At 51.8% G+C, this 12,625-nt stretch overlaps 1 protein-coding gene across 1 annotated transcript; it reads left to right on the top strand.

Moving 5' to 3' along the window:
• Nucleotides 1-2,027: 2,027 nt before the first annotated feature.
• PADI2 (peptidyl arginine deiminase, type II) lies at nucleotides 2,028-12,618 on the top strand (the record flags this gene model as incomplete). Its single annotated transcript, XM_009584755.1, has 16 exons — nucleotides 2,028-2,119; nucleotides 3,587-3,773; nucleotides 3,854-3,923; nucleotides 4,098-4,159; nucleotides 4,242-4,359; nucleotides 4,984-5,109; nucleotides 5,918-6,096; nucleotides 6,276-6,379; nucleotides 6,556-6,667; nucleotides 6,746-6,853; nucleotides 9,132-9,283; nucleotides 9,547-9,691; nucleotides 10,792-10,885; nucleotides 11,714-11,799; nucleotides 11,974-12,102; nucleotides 12,544-12,618. Coding segments are annotated over exons 1-16 (1,839 nt in total), but the record flags the coding sequence as incomplete, so codon positions are not given.
• Between the last annotated feature and the right edge of the window lie 7 nt (nucleotides 12,619-12,625).

Genomic DNA, 12,625 nt, shown 5'->3' on the forward strand with positions numbered 1-12,625 from the left:
CCCGCGGGCAGCCAGGACCACCCAAAAATCCCCAGAGCCACCAGGGTTTCAATCCCATATTTGCTAGCAGGTAACACTTGCTCCTAAGGGTCCACAGGTTTCCTTCTGCCTGGCAAGTGCCGGGGGCTTTTACCCAGACTAGCACCATCACGCCAGCTGGACCATAGGGGATATAAATACATTTATATTTATATATAGATGTATAAAACAAACCCCATGACCAGCTAGAAATGCTCTGGCTGATTTTAAAAATCCAAGTGATGTGGTGACCCTGGGGTCCTTCCGTAAGATGGGAGGGATTTGGGGTTTTTTTTGAAGAAAAGGAGGATTTAAATAGCATGTGTGTTTTCCTTACTGACAACTGAAACACTAAATCCTCGGGCGCAGGAATTGGGAAGTGAAAATGGTAAAAGAGAAGCTGCTTTTTGCTCATTTTCTTCCAAACTGATGGGTTTACACCTCTATTTCCCCAGCCCACGGGTCCCAGGAGAGCACAGGGAGGTGAGGCCACCCCAGCCCGTGTGGTGCCAGCTGCCGGCTCTCCTTTGGGGTAAAAAGAGGGGAAATAAGTCTCATACAGTGCTGGAGAACAGAGCCCGCTTGTGCAAACATGATGCAATTTTGGGTGGTTTTTTTTTCTTCTCTTTTTAAATTATTTGCCTTTCTGGTTCCTCTTTCACCAGTGTTTCTTACTACTGGTGGTTTAAATAGACAGGAGTTAAATAGATAAATTATGATGCTGCTCAGGAGTAACATTTTCCAGCTTCCAGCAGGTCAGCTCCTGGGTCAGGGTGTCTAAAGCGGGGGTCATTTAACCCAAGCCCCCGGCATGTTTTGCACAGCAGCGGTGCCGCTCCGACCTCGATGCTCTACGAAAGGCACAGTCTGGGAGCAAAGTGGTTTATATTTTCTTTTACTCCTCAGGGAGAACATCTACAGCCTTTAATAAAATGTCCCCATTGCCACAAATCTCATTTTTGCACATGCAGAAAAGCAGCAAAACTGCCTTTTTTTGTGTGTTCCCAAGTGTTTGCTCAGCAACGCAAAGTCCTCGCTCACATTTGCTCAGGTCATGGCAAAAAAAACCACAACAGGATCTACTTCAGATGGGAAACTGAATTTGAGCTTATTTCTACGCCCCAGCCACAGAGGGAAGAGAGCACTAAAAAAGAAAAGCCCGAAAGGGATATAAATAAGGAACATGAACCTGAACGTTTCTGCTCCTCACTAATTGCTTGTGGCTTCCAAAATCTGGGGCAGAAGTTTGGTTTTTAAAATGAATATTTAGCTTGATGTTAATAAATAATGCAAATGGCTGCGTGGGCAGCAATTGCTCCTGACGTGCTCCGGTGCAGTGTGGCAAGCGGCAGGTTCGCCGTGCAAAACCACCTCCGATTTCCCCTCATTGGCAACTCACACCCCAGCTTCCCTCTGAAAATAAGCAGGAAAAAAAAAAAAAACAAGAGGAGTGTCCTGCTCTCGCCTAAGGGCTGGGAAATTATATTTCTTCCTCCCAAGAGCAGCCAGAGCTTTTCCTTAGAGAGCAAAAAAGAACAGATACCCCACGGATGCAAATGCCAGCCAAAACCCAAAGCACTGCAAAATCACGTCCCCGTTGGGCTGCTTGTCCCTGTTTGGGGTCGGGGAGATGCTGGAGGGACAGGGAGTTGGGGACAGCTGGGGGAGCTCCTTGCATAGGGCTGGGAGCTGGCTGGGCTTCAGGCCAGCTGCCCTCCCTCTCCATCCCTTCCCTCCCTGCGGAGATCATTTTCATGGGGCTTTAGAGGGTCCAATCCAACCGCCCCTCCCTTCAGACTGGGGTGGGGGCTGCAAATTTGTCATCCCAAACTTTGCAAGCTCCAAAAGCCAATGGATTTGCTTTGGAGCCAGTCGAGGAGGAGGAGGGAGGCGTGCCGGGGAGGAAGGAGAGGCAGCTGGGTGCTGCCAGGGGGCTCAGTGCCACCCGGAGCAGGTGGGGAAGGGTGTGTGTGCCCATCATCGGGGCATCCGGGCTGCTGCGTGGGGAGATGCCAGGGGACCGCACGCTCCGGCTGCAGCACGGGAACCGCATCGAGGCCCTGTGCGTGCTGGGCACCCACATCTCCGTCGATGTCTACGGGTGAGTGTGACGCCCCAATGCTCCCCTTCCTCCCTCCATTTCTGCACTTCCACCTTTCTCCTCGCCTTTACCCCCATTTCTCCTTCCGCAAATCCCCCCTCGTTTTTCCTTCTGCTCCCCCAAAACCCGCAGCCCTCATGCTGTGATTTAATGCAATTTGTGGGCAAAATCTTCCCTGGGCTTTGCAAATCTGCACAAGTCCCAGGAAAGCTTTGAGCATGCACGTTTGCATGGTAATGGTATTTACCCCGGGTCTGCACCAGCGATGGGTTTGATTCATTTGCAGTCAACAGCTCCAGTGTCATCTCGGAAAGGTGCTGGAGAGCGGAGGGATGAGCAGGAGCCACGGGGATGGACTGCAAAGGAGGGGATGCAACTGGGAGAGGGAAGGAAAACAAGATCTAGTGACCATGCAGTGTCCTGGGAAAGCACACAAGTCCCCATGACACCAGCCCTGCACCCCTAAAACCAACCTAACACTGCACTGCAAGATAACTATTCCCCCAAAGGAAAAAGTTTAAAAGCTCATTTCATGGTTAATTCTGGTCTTTGCTGCTTTTGCAAATCTCATCCTCAATATTCAAGCAAGCAGCGCAGCTACAACTCATCTGGCATCTCTCCGGGTCAAATCTCCTCCCGGTGGGATTCCCAAAACCCAGAAACAAGGAAACCAAACCAGTTTTTCCATGCATAATTAAATGTAATTGAACAATTTAAGAAACGCCCGGGCAGCAGCAAACGAGGGCTCAGATTTCCTCTCCCCCTCCCCGGTACGGGTTTGGCAGGGCTGCCGGCACCCAGAAACCCAATAAATGATGCTGTAACAGTGATACGGCGCAAGCTCTCAGGTATCAGGAGCACGTATGCTCAAAGGGAGCCTGCACCTCAGGAGCTGTAAGCATCCCAAAAACAATAACCCTGGAAAGACAGCAAAATTAGGGACAAGGAGCCAGGAGAGGGCAAAAGGACACACGGAGCAGCTGGAGAAAAGCAAGGGCACAGACTGGGAGCAGTGCAACACCAGCTGCTTCGGGCTTGGATAAAATCACACTGAAAATTAGAGTTTCCCATGGTAAAGTCTCTCAGCTGGGTTGCCACGCCATTACGATGAGCTGTTAAATACCAGGTTTGCTTCAGCTGGAAAATAAACACAGATTTCTCCATTGAAGTGCAAACTCAAGTTGGGTTCCAGCCGCACTGAGTGCTTTGGCTCCGATTATTATAGATCTTAATCTGCACCAATGGCTACAAAATAGACTCATTTTGCTAAAATAGTATTCTGCCCTAAAAAAAAAAAGACACTTCAAGCATTCTCAGGCAGGGAGGAAAGGGCAGAAAGGTGCCGGTGGTGAGCGTGGAGACGCCAGCGTGCCCAGTCTTGGCTGTGTTTTGGGCAGTGAAATTAATTGCAGTGAGAACCAGGTGTTTTCACTGCAAACCTCTAAAAATACAGTGTGTTTTTGGCAGGGCGGCCCCAGCCGGGGCGGTCTCCTTCAGCGTGAAGCACACGGAGGGGGTGAGCGTGGAGGTGGTGTGCCAGGGCCAAGCAGAGGTCAGGTCAGCCCCCAGCAGCAGGACACAGTGGCCGCTGGATGAGGGGACAGTCCTGAGGTTCAGCATGAGCCAGGCCAGCACTGAGGTCAATGATAATAAGGTAAGAAGTGGGGTGCTGGGGTGTGGGACCTCCACGGAGGGAGAGCATCCTTCCCCAACCAGGGATTTGGGGGTTTGCAGGTAACCATCAGCTTTTACACAGAGGGAGGGCAACCAATTAACCAAGCCGGGGTCTTCCTCACCGGCATCGGTGAGTACAAAGGCTTCTGCAATGCAGCAATCCCTCTTGAACCCTTTGGTCCCTTGGAGTGGGGTGTTTTGTTATGAGAGCAGAGATGGACCCAGGTTTGCTGGGTTCTGGGGGGCTTTTGCACCCACCCAACCTTGCCGTACCCTGGGATGATGGTGGGGTCTGCCCATCCAGGGATCTCTCTGGACGTCGACGCAGATCGGGACGGCGTGGTGGAGAAGAACAACCCCAACAAGGTAATTCAACCTCTTCCACTGCACAGAAAGATCACGGGCTTGCAAGAGCCTAAGCTCGCTAAGCCCCAGCGGGGTGTTTTAGGCAAGCTGGACCTGGGGTCCCGAGGGACACGGGGCCATCCTGCTCGTCAGCTGTGATAAGGAGAGCCCCCTCACTCCGGCATCGGACTGCAATGACGAAAGGGTATTCAGCAAAGAAGGTAACTCAGCTTCAATTAAAAAAAAAAATCATATAAGCAAAAAATGCTCCATCATTCCCCCTCTTTAACCTTTTTGGAAGTGAAATTTTGCTTGGGAACCAGCTGCCCATGAGCTGCTCTCCACCAAGCTGCTGAGTAAGCTTCCCACATGGGAATTTTTTTTTTTAATGCCATGCAAACTAATTGCGGTCAAGCAGAGGCACGAAGCACGGCCAGTAAAATAGCAGAGGTGCCAGTGACGGCAGAGCTTGGCGCATGGATGCTTTGCACGGGTGAAAGGAGCTCGGGGTGAGGCATGCAGCCGGCAGCCAGGAATATACCCGCCTGTTCCTGGAAAACTAAAACCACGCGGAGACAGTGCCCATCGGCTTTTTGAGGCCAGGGACCAGCTGTGCCAGGGCCGCGGGGGAAAAAAAAAAAAAAAAGCATTTGTTTCAAAGCCCAAGCCACAAGCTTTGCTAGCAGGACCACAGGTTGTTTTTCCAGCTTGCGAAGGCTGGTAGCAAGGGAAGAGCAGCTCTTCCCTTGGCGTGGGAGATGCAAACCCCAGGAGGGAGCATGCAAGCCAGCCAGAGCTGCATGGTGCAATCACCCATCACCCAGGTTTTTTTGTTTGCACCCCAGATTTGCTGGACATGTCTCGGATGGTCTTGAGGACCGAAGGGCCACAGCGCCTGCCCCGGGGGTACGAAATCGTTCTCTATATTCCTGTCTCTGACGCAGACAAAGTTGGGGTCTTTTACGTACAGAGTAAGTTCTTCCTCACCTCCTCCTCTGCCCCTTTCTCCTCATTTATGGTGCCTTTGAGATCCCTGCAAGCTCTTTTCTTTCCATCTCTGACCTTGTCCTCTCCATGCTCTTCAAATGACACTTCTGAAGCAAATCATGCCCTCAGCATCCCTTCTCCAAATTATTCCGGTGTTGAATATTGTCTCTTCTCAATCAATCGGAAAACTTTGGAGATTAACAAGCAGAGGCACAGGGCCATAAGGCCATTTATCCAAGGTCATCCAGCAAAGAAGTAGAAAAAAAAAAAAAAAAAAAAAAAGGCCATGTGTCCTGACACCCAGATGCTTTATCCATGATGGCAACATGCTGTACAACACATTTTCACCTCCTTGTTCCTTATTGTGGGCACAGTGATTTATTCCCTGGGACCAAAAGCCCTCATCCAGCCCAGAAACGTGACATTAAGTAGCTTGGTCGTGTCCCTCCATGCAGAGGCCATCTGTCAGCAGGAAAAAAAATCTCATCCCATGGCAGGTCAGAGGGGGCTGCAAGGGCAGAAACCCCACGAAAACATCTTCCCAATGACTGCTCCATCCAAGGAAAGGCTGAGACATTTTTCCTCACCCTTCTTGTGCATGACTGCAGAATTGTAAGCCCCTTAAACTCCTGTTTTAAGGTACTTCTGCCCGATGAAGTTGTATCCACCCACAGAGGCGGAGAAGCTCCAGCACAGAGGGGTGGTTGTACCTCCTTGCACACAAGCAAAATAAGCTTGAAACCACCAGTGAAACCCTGGAAATTGCCTACCTTCCCCTTTCTCTTCTTGCAGACCCCTTCTTTGGGCAGCGCTACATCCACGTGCTGGGCCAGAGGAAGCTGTACCACACCGTGCAATACACCGGTGGGGCCGCCGAGCTTGACTTCTTTGTCGAGGGGCTCCGCTTTCCCGACGATACCTTCCCTGGGCTGGTCTCCATCCATGTCAGCCTCCTGGAGACCTTGGCTGAGGTCTGGGGGCTCCAGGGAAAGGGTGCAACATCCTGAGGGGCACGGAGAAGGGGATAGGGATTGAATGGAGAGCAGTCCCCATTAATTTACCCCAAAAAAGACCTCAAGGGTAGGGTATTTGGGGGGAATAGTGGTAAACAGGGTGTGGAAAGTTCCCAATTTCTGCTTGCCTCCCCCAGGGTATCCCCCATACACCAATCTTCACCGACACAGTAGCATTCAGGGTAGCACCATGGATCATGACACCCAACACTTTGGCACCGGTGAACGTCTTCGTCTGCAGGTAAAGGCCAAGGGATGATGCCTTCCCAGCCAAATCAACATCAGCCCCACAGTCTCCCTGGAGATCACCAAGACAGGCTGGGAGGTGATGGGCAGAGGGAATGGCAGCTGCCTGCAGGGGATATCCATCCTCCAGCAGCCCTTCATCCCCTTCTCTCCTGCCATCCACTTTCCCAGCATGAAGGACAACTACCTCTTCATCAAGGAGATAAAAAACCTGGTGAACAAGGCTGGCTGTGAGCTGAAGGTTTGCTGTGGCTATATCAACCGTGGGGACCGCTGGATGCAGGTAGGTGGGCACCAGAGAGGGAGCAAAGCTTTCCCTCCCTGCTGATGTACCCCATGCGGGTTTTCCTCCCTTCTTTAGGATGAGATTGAGTTTGGCTACACCCATGCTCCCCACAAAAGCTTCCCAGTGGTGCTGGACTCCCCTCGAGATGGAGGGCTGGAGCAATTCCCCATCAAGGAGCTGCTGGTAAGAGCAGGACAGTCACTTGCATTGCTCCAGGAGCAGCTTGAAGGTTTTTATGCTTAATCTGTTTAATCTTTCCTAAAATCCCATTTGCACTTGGCTCCTTGGAGGCCCTACAATGAATTGCCTGAAAAATGAGAGTTTTAACACCTCTGCATGCAACTGCATGGAGGTACCACCCCGTCCACTTCCAGCTGGGAGGCCACCAACAGCCTCACCCCCCTCAAAGCAAGGAGCAGAGCCTGATCCACATCCCAGCCATCTGGAAAACCTTTTATCCAGAAGGTGCTGGATGAGAGGCGCAAGGAGGACCCCATGCCTCTAGGAACAAAGGACTCCTGCCAAGCTCTGGGACAGGAGTGGATTCCTTCACCCTGAATATCTGAGCAATGGGCTGGTTTTTCCTTTCCCCCTCTGCACCTCTGACTACACAGCAGCTCCCGAGCAGGAGAGGAAAGGAAAGTGTGAGAGGGATCAATTTACTTGCTCAGAAGAGAGCAAGATGCAGCCAGCTGCCAAAAACATCCCTGTGGGGATTCTCTGCCAAGGCAAAGGGCCAGCCACAGGCAGGGCGTGCAAAGAAAGCTTCCTGGGAAAGCAGTGACCCTGGCCAGGGTGTTTTGGGAGAGCCCAGCAAAGACAAACTTGAGAAAAAGATGGGCTGAATCATCCCTTTGAGATATCGCCATGCAGAAAGGGCAGGACATCCCCAAGTAGCCACCAAATCTCTGCCCATACACCCAGCCAGGCCCTGGCAGCAGCCTCAGCCCTGGTCTTCTCTCCGACAGTAACGGGAGAAGAGGACAGCTCACTTTTTGCTGCACGTCACTTTGGGGAAGATTAAGCATGTTCAAAAGCATTGAAATACACCACTTCTCATGCCTGAAATGAGTACATGCAGTCCCGCATTCATCAGGCAGGATGGGAATAGCGCACTGATCTGCTCCTTCGCAAATAAGCCAGGCAACCGCTCCTATCTGCCCTCCTTAGGAATTGCTTTACTTCATATTTAGAGAAGCAATTTCAGCCTTTGGAGCTGCTAACACATTATACTCCAATTTCCGCTTTGAAGCCTCCCCTAATCCCCACTCCTATCTTTCCAATCTCATTTTCCAGCTAGGAATATTTAGCCGAACGCAACACGCACAGGTCCTCCTCTCGCCTCGGCCAAGCCCTAAGCCCCTGGGACCCTGCACCAGGGAAAAAGGAGATGAGAGGGAATAATGTCCTCAAAATCAATCTGGAACCGATAGGACTTGGATGCAACCTGCAAACCTGGGATGAACCAGCGCCTTGACAGTTGAAACCGTACCGGCTCTGTGGTTTATTAAACTGAAATAAGATGAGAGCAGGTGTTTCATGTTCAGTTCCTCCCGCAGCACCCAGGGAAAGGATTTGACCCCCAGCCACTCTCCAGATATGCACCCCAAAAACGCACAGGAAGCCTTAGGGAAAGGCAGCAGCAGCTCCCTGCTTCTCCAAACACACTCAATTAAAAAAACCAACTTCTAGATTATAACCATCCACCCTTGGGTCTCCCTGCTCATTTTTACCGACCTGTATATTTTATTTACCCGTAAGGAAACCCAACACTAACAAGTGATTGGGACTGAATGCAAACCCAGATACCTGACCTTGTCCCAGGGGCTGTCGTGAGCTCCAAGCCCACATTGACTTGAACCAGAGAGCAAGGACAGGCTCAAGGCAGGATTTTTGTCCCACCGTTGCCATTTTTGCCCTGTTTTTTACATTGCAATCTCTCCCTCAGGCATTTGACCCTGGCACATCACAACCAAGTGTTAATTACCCCTGCATGCACAACACCTTAAATCTCAGATATATTAAGTCCTGAAAATCAGGGCTTAAATAGGATTTAAGTGAAGTACAGCCCCTCGGATGGCTCTTATGCCTGGGGTGGATTTACCCTCAGGGGCTGAAGCTCATCTCACTCGACAAGAGCCATCTAGAACTCACCTTTGGGGCTACCCCAGCACCTAATTAGCTTAATGCGGACACTTAAACATTGGCTGCAGGATAGCAGAAGAGATCTCTCCCCAGCTCAATGCCCCAGCTCTGCCCCTGGCACTTGCCGTTTATTACTGAGCCCAGATGACCCAGAGACCTTTATCCTCTTGCCTTTCCTTCAGCCTCTCCCGATCCACAGACGGACTTCACTCTTGACATTTTTACCCACTGGAGCAGGTCTGAGCCCAGCAGGAAGGATAAAAGCAAAGGCAGGGGGGACTCAGGGCAAAGCCCACAGCGATTTTTCTTTCCCCAGGGCCCCGACTTTGGCTATGTGAGCAGAGAGCCCCTCTTCGAAGCTATCACCAGCCTCGACTCCTTCGGCAACCTGGAGGTCAGCCCACCCGTGACTGTGGCAGGGAAGGAGTATCCCTTGGGGAGGATCCTCATCGGCAGCAGCTTCCCCACGTAAGAGATGGGAAACCTACATTTTTTGGGAGCAAAGGAACCACAAATCAAAATCATGTTAATGGGCTTAATTAGCCATTCCCTGACCAGCTGCAAATCTGGTCCTCTATGGGGTGGGTGCACCCAACCCCAGTGCTCAATCTCTGCCCTCACATTTGCACCCTCCTTTCTTTCCTCCACCATACCAGTTTATGTGTATGTACATCTGGCTACATAAATATTTATTCCCCTTATTCTCTCTCTCGGGGGTATTCTGCCCCCAGATCCGCAGGGAGGAGAATGACCAGACTGGTGCGGGATTTCCTCTACGCCCAGCAAGTGCAGGCTCCCGTGGAGCTCTACTCTGACTGGCTGTCCGTGGGCCACGTCGACGAGTTCGTCACTTTTGTGCCCACCTCCGACACAAAGGTACCCCAAATCCCCAAACCAAGTGGTTTCTCTTCTGAGATACTAATCCCATTGAGGCACCTCTAGGGAAAACTCCAAAGCTCCTTTCCTTGACAGTCCCAGCCAGTTATTTGCTTGGGTTCTGACCCCTGTCCCCAAAATAAGGGCTCTGAATACAAAAAGGAACTTTCTTAGCTAATAATCAACACAGATAGAAGAAAAAAGACACCTGCAAAGGTAGTCCAAGAAATTTAAACCCCAGTATTCACATGGGCTGCCCAGGGCTCACAGCTGCTCCACATCTCCCAGATGTTTTCAAAAGCTAGCTCTTCCTTCTACCCTGGTTTTTACTGCTTCTGACACAAGACTTTTCCCTCCAGGGAAGCCATGCCTTGACCTGGACAGTTCAGAAAAGGAGTATTTATGCACACACGCACCCCACAAACCCTCCATGCAGTGCTTTTCCCCTCCTCAGGGCTGTGCTAAGCCCCTGTAAGAGCTGCCATCAAGATTGCAGCAAGCAGCCTCCTGCACTCCACCAAGGAGACCATTTCTGCTGCTGGGAAGAAAGCTAGGACACACACGGGGCTCAGACCCTAGAAATTCAAAATTCCCAGTTTTCCATAGGATTAGCTTAATGCTGATTTTTGGCCTCTCCTGGGAAAGTCAGAGCATGATTATTGACTTGCTCCATCCTCCCCCCTACATTGCAATGCCAGCCCAGAATCAAAAAATACCAACCTAGACAGCAGCCATACCCCCAACCCACCATCTCAGCTCACCCAAACCTCCAACAAACACCCTCCCGGGGGTTTATGTACCCCACCTGGGGTGGGCAGGATCGGACCCAGCTGCAGCCAAGCTGCAGTTTTCCTCCCTGTCCCAGCAGCAGTTTAACCCCTCGGGGGTGGTTTGGTGGGTATTTGCCAACAGCGTAAATCACCACAACTCATTCGGATATATCCCCTCAGCACTGCATTTAAAAAGGCACTAAATAACAGCGAAGATGCCTAATTTTAAGAGTTTAAGCTCAGGTTCCTTGCAAAAATAAGCCCCTGAGGTCCCCCAAGGCTTCAGATAAGCCACTTTCGGTGACCGCTCTCCCTCCTGTCTTGCCCCAGCGATTTCGGATGCTGATGGCCAGCCCCGCGGCGTGCTACAAGCTCTTTCGGGAGAAGCAGAAGGAGGGCCAGGGCGAAGCCACCATGTTCAAAGGCAAGGGGACAATGGGCGGCTTCGGCCGAGCTTTGATGTCAGCTGAGACAGCCGGAGGCCACCCCGCAGAGCAGCCGGCCCGAGGGCGGCAGCGCCTGACCGACGTGCGGGTATCGGGGGGACGTGGGGACCTTTTCCCAGCCGGTTGCCCTTCACGGCTGGCAAGCGGGATGCCTGCCCACCATACCCAGCCTCCTCAAGCCCTATTTTGGGAAAACGAGTGGGACGGGAGGGATAAAGCCCTCTGCACGGAGGGGATGCTTGCTCGGTGGGATGGAGCATCTCTGTAAATGCCAGCAGAGCTCCAGCACGGAGTGGGGACAACTGGGGGGCTCTCGTGTCACCCCAAATTAGCACCATTTTTTCTCGCTTGCCCTTCTCTCCCTGCAGCAATGACGCTTTGGCTGCCAGTTTGGGCACCCTTTAATTGTGGTTTTGAACATCATCCATCCGCGATGGGGTTGGGGGAAGATCTCCATACCTCCGCGGGTCCCTCTGGGTCACTGTCACCTGCCCAGGACCCGGCCGTCCCAAAACAAGGGGTGGAGGTGGTAGCTCTGGTTTTATGGAGCTGAGTGGAGCAATTTAAGAGCCAATGACTCCTGTGGGCAGGAGGGTGGATGACAGGACCTTTCCAATGCTCTTTCCAACAGGCAGAGGTTTTCCTCCTACCCAGTTTCCCAATAAACTAAGAATTGGGACTCCCAGCAGTCTTAACCCCAAGCTCAGGGAATTGGGATTTGGGGTTTTTTTTTCCATCTCTGTGCCCTGTTTTAATCCGGGCTCCTACCAGTGCCACTTCATTTTGACAGGGATTTGCATTTGCAGGGTACTCGGGGACAGACACGAAACGGGTCACCATTAACAAGGTCCTTTCCAACAACATCCTGGTGCAGCAGAACCACTATGTCCAGGTAATAACCAATATTTCTGGTAATAATCCATATTTCTTGCAATAACCACCCCAGGGTGGAGCAAACCCTTAAGGGGAGGTGCTGAATTTTGGCTGTCCTCCTGCGTGAGATGGCTTTGGGGACAGTGCCCACCTGTGTCCCCCACCTCGACCTGCTCTTCTCCATCCCTTCCAGTGCTGCATCGACTGGAACAGGGACATCCTCAAGAAGGAGCTGGGATTGACGGAGGAGGACATCGTCGACCTGCCAGCCCTTTTCAAGCTTGACAAGCAGGGCAAAGCCGTGCCGTACTTCCCCAACATGGTGAGGGGGGTCACCGCTCCGCAGGTCCTCTCCAAAAACCAGTTTATTCAGCCAGGATGAGTCCCCAAAGTTGTCCCAAAAAAGCACAATATTTACAGTTGCCCAGAAAAAGAAAATATCTCCAGCCAGGCTCGAATAAGCCCGGGTCTACGACAACTTTGCGGCTTCGTCTTGCTTGCGGTTGGGTTAAACTACGTAGTTTTGAGGTGAAAACCTTTCAAAGTGGTGAAATTGCAAGGCGTAGGGCGCATTTTAATGATAAAAAGGGAGAAAATGATGACTGATTTGGAGGCCTGGGGGAGGGCAGCTGCACAAAGTGGCGTCAATGCCCCATTTTGGGGTGAGGCTGATGGAGAAGGGTGGCTGGCGGCTTTCCTTTGGCTTTATCAATCGGAGAGGCCGGTGCTGATGCTACCGGGCTCCCCTTGTGTCAACCCACAGATCACCATGATCGTCCTGGCCAAGGACCTGGGCATCCCCAAACCCTTCGGCCCCGTGGTGGGGGGCGAATGCTGCCTGGAGC

The sequence above is a fragment of the Fulmarus glacialis genome, unplaced genomic scaffold (assembly GCF_000690835.1).
Source record: "Fulmarus glacialis isolate BGI_N327 unplaced genomic scaffold, ASM69083v1 scaffold33650, whole genome shotgun sequence".
NCBI lineage: Eukaryota > Metazoa > Chordata > Aves > Procellariiformes > Procellariidae > Fulmarus > Fulmarus glacialis.